The 6,281-nt window shown below is 34.6% G+C and overlaps 2 protein-coding genes across 2 annotated transcripts; both read right to left on the bottom strand.

Annotated features, from left to right (window-relative positions):
- Positions 1–227: 227 nt before the first annotated feature.
- Positions 228–2,321, bottom strand: LOC113239950. The gene is made up of 2 exons (XM_026477125.1): positions 1,503–2,321; positions 228–1,296 (listed from the first exon to the last, which is right to left on the bottom strand). The coding sequence occupies exons 1-2, from the start codon at positions 2,275–2,277 to the stop codon at positions 500–502; spliced, it is 1,572 nt and encodes a 523-aa protein (XP_026332910.1). The 5' UTR covers positions 2,278–2,321; the 3' UTR covers positions 228–499.
- Positions 2,322–2,889: 568 nt separating this feature from the next.
- LOC113239953 (ribonuclease P protein subunit p21) lies at positions 2,890–5,593 on the bottom strand. The gene is made up of 3 exons (XM_026477128.1): positions 5,442–5,593; positions 5,277–5,368; positions 2,890–4,199 (listed from the first exon to the last, which is right to left on the bottom strand). Exons 1-3 carry the CDS (start codon positions 5,493–5,495, stop codon positions 3,983–3,985), a joined length of 363 nt encoding a protein of 120 aa, XP_026332913.1. The 5' UTR covers positions 5,496–5,593; the 3' UTR covers positions 2,890–3,982.
- Positions 5,594–6,281: the final 688 nt, after the last annotated feature.

Raw genomic sequence — 6,281 nt, 5'->3', positions numbered from 1 at the left:
GTCTTTGTACAAACTTTCGGTTGGGAAAATTTTGGGTTTAAAAAAGCAGATTTTTAACAGCATCCTTTGAGCTCTTTCAAGTTCTAGCAATATAGTTTTTGTAGCTCCACCCCATGTTCCAATGCAGTAATATTTTCCCATACATTTTCTGATTGGTAGGTATGCCATAACCCTTAATATTTTCTTGGAGAATGATCCTACCAAAAATTATTTGATTACGCAGGATAGAGGTTGCATAATACATTTAATTTAAAAAAATTTAAACTTTTAATTTCGATAAGTTCGTAAAAAGTTCTGATAAACAGTAAACACAGAGACAGGAAACCGTTTACTCAAGTTATTAAATCTCAATTAGTTCGATCGCAATATTATCGAGGACTCGTGGATTGACATAAAGTACCTAACTTGATGATTGATATATACAAAATAAACGGTAAAAGAAAAGCCCCGTGGAATGGACCCTTATTCGTTTAAAGTATTTACAAATCAAAAGAGCACACTAGTAATAAAGAAATCCATATTGCACGTCGTACTCTAAATAGTCTCCCTTCTGTTTAAAACCAGTTTTATCTTTGGGTTCAGATAGTGCACCACCGAAACGATTGTTGTTTTTTTCTGCCATGCCTACAATTGGGGGGGTCAGGGGTGGAGTCTTATCAATAAACTCTTGTAGCGCCGGATATGCCTGGATCAACATTCTTGCACCTTTCTTTGTGCCATTCACCACTATATCCGCAAAAGTCTGGTTAAGCATAAAATTGTGATTCATCTCTCTTATATCGTACAGTTTCTTCATAAGTTCCGCATCAATTTTCACCGTCGCTTCTTCATAAAGATCTTGAACCATATGCCGATTCTTCTTGTACTCAGTCTTTAAAAACTTAATAAACCTTTGCAGCTGTTTGGCTTTTTTCTTTCTCCGGTTTGTGGCATTCGCGTACGACTTAGTAAGGATATTTTTCATTTCCCTTGTGATATTATTTCTAGTCTTTTTAATTCTTTTTTTTCTTTTTTTTCTGGCCTCTCTCCGTTTCTTTTGGTTTTCACGTGCCCTTTGACGGTCGTAGTTTGCCTCGTCGGAATCTTCCGACGTGCTTTTATCTTCGAACTTTACGTCAAATTCTTGGTACATGTCGTAAGTGACGACTTCCAGTGCGCAGCAGACAAACGAAGTTCGACCGCAGTATACGTCGCCGTTGTATATACGATATTTTACGTCACATTCCATGGGCAACATGCAGGTTCCCCAAGGCATATCGTGCTGGTTTGCATCTCCACATTTTACTCCCCAAGGCCCTGGTAAACAAAAATTTTAAATATTGAAATTCTATGTAAAATATTTCAACTGATTCACTTTACAAGTTTCTGTTAAATACGCCACCAAATTAAGATCAGCTAACTATAAAATAAAATTGAAAATTTATGAATAATTGAAAACAATACAACCATCACTGCAACAGAATCAATTGTCACATAAATTGAATTAATTGCCAATGTCTTACGTGTTCCTCCCATGATAACTTGATCTCCATCAGGGATTGTTGAATTCAAAGCTTCGTATTTTTTCTGTAACCAAAATGCTTTGAATTGTTCTCGGAAATCTCCAAACTCCAGTCTTGAACTTTCTTCATCTGAACTTTCCGAGGTCTGATTTTTATCCAAATGCCTTCTGTTGACATTACTCTGGACCATATTGAGTACTGGATCAATTTCAAAAAACTCTTTAGCTATTGGCCCACTGTCGCCCATGGGTATGTTTAAGATAGGGTCAGGCTCACTAAAGTCATTTATAATTTTTTTATGAGGGTTTTCACGTTTTTTTACATCTTTCTTGTCTTTGTGTTCATTACCCAAAGGGTGTTTATCGTCTTTCTCGTAATTTTGATGCTTTATTCGCTTCAATATTCTAATTTTGTCGCGAATTTTTTTTGAAGGTTTCTTGTTGTGGTGTTGCAATCGAATGCCTTTTTCAAAAGTATACCTTACCCTTTCGGCGTCAGAAGCAGAGTTTCCTGCTTTAAGCTTTTTATGGTTAGTTTGTTTATCACCCTCAATCCAACTAGCCGTATTTCTTTCAACTTCATCCGCCGAATTAGACGAAGTTTGAGAATCGTTCAGCGGGAGTTCATGGTTTTCAGCTACCTTTAAAAACGACATATCCACTAGATTCTCCAATTGATTCCGATTTTCCTTATGATCCAGTACGACATTCGAAGAGTCCGAAAACGTTAAAAGGAATGTTGTCAAGCATATTAATAAAAAGAAAATGATCTTCATAATACGTTTGTCATGTTCAGTTTGGAGATATTAAGTTACACCCTACTATGGACCTACATGGTTACAACATAATATTTTATTCACATGTAATCTACATGAAATTGCGGACTGTGCAATAAATAATATTTGTTACTAAAATTTATATGGGAACCCATAAACCACTTCCTTAACAAGTAATGAAATATGCACTTAGTTGGTAATACCAACTACTTCCACAACTCCGCATAACTACACGTGTGATACTACAATCATATTTGGTGTGTATATAGGTACTTAGTACACATGTAGGGGAGAAGCACCAAATATCAGATACTTTTTTTTTTAATTTAAAAAAAATACTAATCAACTCTTACGAACTTTAAATTGAAAGTCTTTATTTTAAGATCTATTCGAAATAATACAAATTCTTCATATTCTAATTAAATATTTTAAGCTACAGTACGTTTTAGAAAAAAAAGGGAAAAATCAATGACTTTCAAAAGATTGTCTAAAACCACCTATCCAGTTACGGTACGGTCCCAATAATATTATTTGCCAATACGATATTAGGTGACAATAATTATAATAAATGAAACTAATTAAACAATTTGTTCATTTGTGTTTATTAGCAGTAATCAATCTTTGATTGGGTAATTAGGAACTTAAACATCAATTACATCTATTAGAGATCCTATTAAAGAACTTTAACATTCTTCAAAAAAATAATACACTCAAACATAAAAAAAAAAACTATTTTAGACTTATATAGATTTTTATAGAACATAAAAAAATAATTAATTGCATGTATGGAAAGCTTTAAAGTTCTCCTTTATAAAAGTATCCTAATATCTGATATCCAATAATAGGCTCGCGTAGGTACCCGATATTAAGATTTCAGAAAGCCAAAAAAACGCACTACAATTTCGTGTTTTGTCAAAAATCACGGAACTAATTGTTGTTAATGATGTTCGTAATCTGGTCCTGCAAGATTATTAGTATTTTAAAAACAACTCTTATATTTAGGACCTTTTATACAATGTATACGGCAGTTCCATCGTAACCTAAATTATAGCTTAGGTACACACCCCGGACTCTCCACACAACGGTCGAAAGTTATTTACCTACTAATACTACTACTACATACAGCAAGGCACTATCTGCACACGCGCAAACACTTGCGCTTGACTTGACTTTTTTGTACGCACACACGTGCGTGACGTGGCAGGGTTACCCATCACTTTCTCGTACGTATTAGGTACGTTACGTGGTAAGAGCGGCAACATGGCGAAAATTCTAACGCGAATCTGTTATCTACAATTGTATTAATAGAATCTTAATAATTACACATGCTCATTAGGTATTTACATCGATATAATATTATATTTTTCATTAATTCACTAACTAGAATAATATTGAAGAAAAATATATTCTTGACATCTAGCGTCTATTTTGCGAGTGGGTGGGTGCAAGGCTCTACTCATGCCACTCAACTCCTCCAGGAACCGCAGCACCCTCTTGTATCTGCTGAAGACTTGAAGAAGTGCGCGGCCATTTCCTCCTCTTCTATGCACACTCTTTAGCAAAATCACCTAAGTATTTATTTTTAATTAATGGAAGGGAGACCGGAGAGCCACAAAATGGGACACAATAAACTTGTATACAATGAAAGAATGGCCGTCGAATCTCTCATTTTCCTCAGATGTCCACAAAATTCCTTTTTTTCTTGTCAATTGATAACTTCAACGACCGCTTCGGGTTTCTCTACCCAAACTCTATGGTCTTTTTTCTTAGCAATAGGGTAAGACTTTTTTGTACTGCAGGTTTTGCATGTCCACTCTATAATGTTTGATTGTCTTTTATTCTTCATTTTTATTATTGCTGTAGAATCGTTCATAAGTATGCAACGGCATTTCCTGCAGATTTGACGTTTAATTTCTGGATGCCTATAAAACAAAAAAAAAATTGTAAATAAATGTGAGCAAAGTATGCCAGAATGGTAATCTTTTGCAAAATTGAAAGATTGCAATGGATGGCACAAAGTAGCACAAAGCCTGCACCAAGCAGTAGGTGAAATTTAGTAGATTTTTTTTAAATTAACTGTGTACTTTCATGAGTGAACAATTGCGTTCTTAAAGACATTAATGAATTCCAGTGAAAAATTGTGTTATACGAAACAAAGACACTACCACAGTGAACTTTATACCTCAAACATCTTGTGTGAATGTTATCTCGATACAGATCAAAAGAAAAGTGCATTAATTAGCTTGTAGCGATGCGCGACTTTGAATGTTACTAATACTAATCATTCGAATGGGCAAATCATTCGAATAAGCTGAGTCCAAGCACAATCATTCGACTCGAGTTGAATGATTTATCAATACCGAATGCCTTATAGTCGGTTGGGTGCACGAGCCGAATGATTATTATATCGGAACACCTAATTCATCATGTCCATACCAGAAAATATCCCTGTCCCCGTCACATTTACAGTGTTTACCATATGTCAGAGAGGGCTAGATGATCACGGGCAGAAATGCTCTTTGGAATCTATGGATTAATACCATTAATACTAATAATTAGTAATGAATGATCATTCAAATCATTCGAATACGAAAATTAGTAGGTTGCTAATTTGACATTCGAATGACAGGATTAGCAATTACTAACGAGTCGCATATCGAAAATAGCTTGACTAAACACGCGAGGAAGAGCTTTTTTTTGTAACATCACGTGCCAGGATGAATGAGTCAAGCACCTGATAGTAAGCTAAATGCTTGTCCATAACAGTTGCAGTGCCACTCAACTTTAAATCGCAAAGATCTCAGGGTTGCCACTGCGCCCGTCACACTGAGACATAAGTTGACAAGGTCCATGTGCCTGCAGTTACCACCTGTATGACCAGTACCCCTACCCTTCAAAACTGGAATGCAGTTATGCTAACATTACTGCTTGGCTGCAGAAATAGGTAAGGTGGCAGTACTTGTATGGTTAATAATAAAACTCTTCCGAACCATACTTACATTTTGAGGACATTTTTTTTAGCTAGATTGACGATGAGATTCCCATAATAAGATGAGAGCTCTGGATGCTTCTCAGCTATACATTTACTGGCCTAAAAACAATACAAATGTACAAAAGTTACCAAATAACAATTACATTATAATTTCTGTCTACTACAAACTCACCTGGTATAAATAGTTTATACGCTGAAATGAATCGTATCCTTGTACTTTCTTCATTATACTTTCTAGTATTTCACAAAAACCATTAATTATCAAATAATTTTAGTTTGCGATATACATAACCTAAAAATTACATTTGACATTGACGATCAGCTGTATGTTTTTTTTTATTAATAATTTTGGCTTGGATATAAGTCCTTTGAGCCATATCTTCGTTTAATTATGTTTTTGTAAATATGGCCGCCTCAAAAAGGATAGGCAATTTGAGGCGGCGTGTTTGGATTGACTAAAACGGGTCGATACGGGTATTTTAGTTCGAGATTCGTATAACTTTGCGTTTTAATCTTCGATTAAGGCACAATAGCACTATCCTATTCCACTTTAAACTAGATTTCACAAAATAATTGAAAGTCAAAATAAAAACGAGACTTTTCCCTCCAAAAGGTCCAGAGTGAATCCTCAGCTGTATGGTTCAATCACGTTCGTTCAAAAAGCTTTTTGCTTAGCTTTTATTGAAAGATTTTAATATCAATATATTCACCAATTAATATCCAATAAAAGATTTTTTGTAGTAACCTAGTAAATAAAAAGTACACAATCTTCTTGATAGCTTTTAATTACTGAAAGTAGTGTTATTGTTGTTTTTTTGACACAAAGCTCGAATAAATAATAAATAATGTTTTTTTTCCTACGCGACGCGAAAAATATCACTCACCCACCAATCATCATTACAAGGTGAAGTGAGAAATGTAAGAAACGAACGCAATGCATGAGTTTCTTCCAAAATAATTTATATGGCAATGTCATGTCAAACGTCTTTTTTTTTCTTTTAAAAATAAGATT

Source organism: Hyposmocoma kahamanoa, unplaced genomic scaffold (assembly GCF_003589595.1).
Source record: "Hyposmocoma kahamanoa isolate Upper Pololo Valley unplaced genomic scaffold, ASM358959v1 117, whole genome shotgun sequence".
NCBI classification, from domain to species: domain Eukaryota; kingdom Metazoa; phylum Arthropoda; class Insecta; order Lepidoptera; family Cosmopterigidae; genus Hyposmocoma; species Hyposmocoma kahamanoa.
Note: the sequence above shows the minus strand (reverse complement) of the source record. Positions and strands in the feature narration are given on the sequence as shown.

Excerpts from the sequence above, each read along its gene's own strand:
- LOC113239953 (XM_026477128.1), bottom strand. The coding sequence starts at position 5,495 with ATGAAGAAAGTACAAGGATACGATTCATTTCAGCGTATAAACTATTTA. Across the intron at positions 5,369-5,441 it reads GTATAAACTATTTATACCAG|GCCAGTAAATGTATAGCTGA; the intron begins GTGAGTTTGTAG and ends TATTGTTTTTAG. Across the intron at positions 4,200-5,276 it reads AAAAAAAATGTCCTCAAAAT|GCATCCAGAAATTAAACGTC; the intron begins GTAAGTATGGTT and ends TTTGTTTTATAG.
- LOC113239950 (XM_026477125.1), bottom strand. The coding sequence starts at position 2,277 with ATGAAGATCATTTTCTTTTTATTAATATGCTTGACAACATTCCTTTTA. Across the intron at positions 1,297-1,502 it reads AGTTATCATGGGAGGAACAC|GGCCTTGGGGAGTAAAATGT; the intron begins GTAAGACATTGG and ends TTTGTTTACCAG.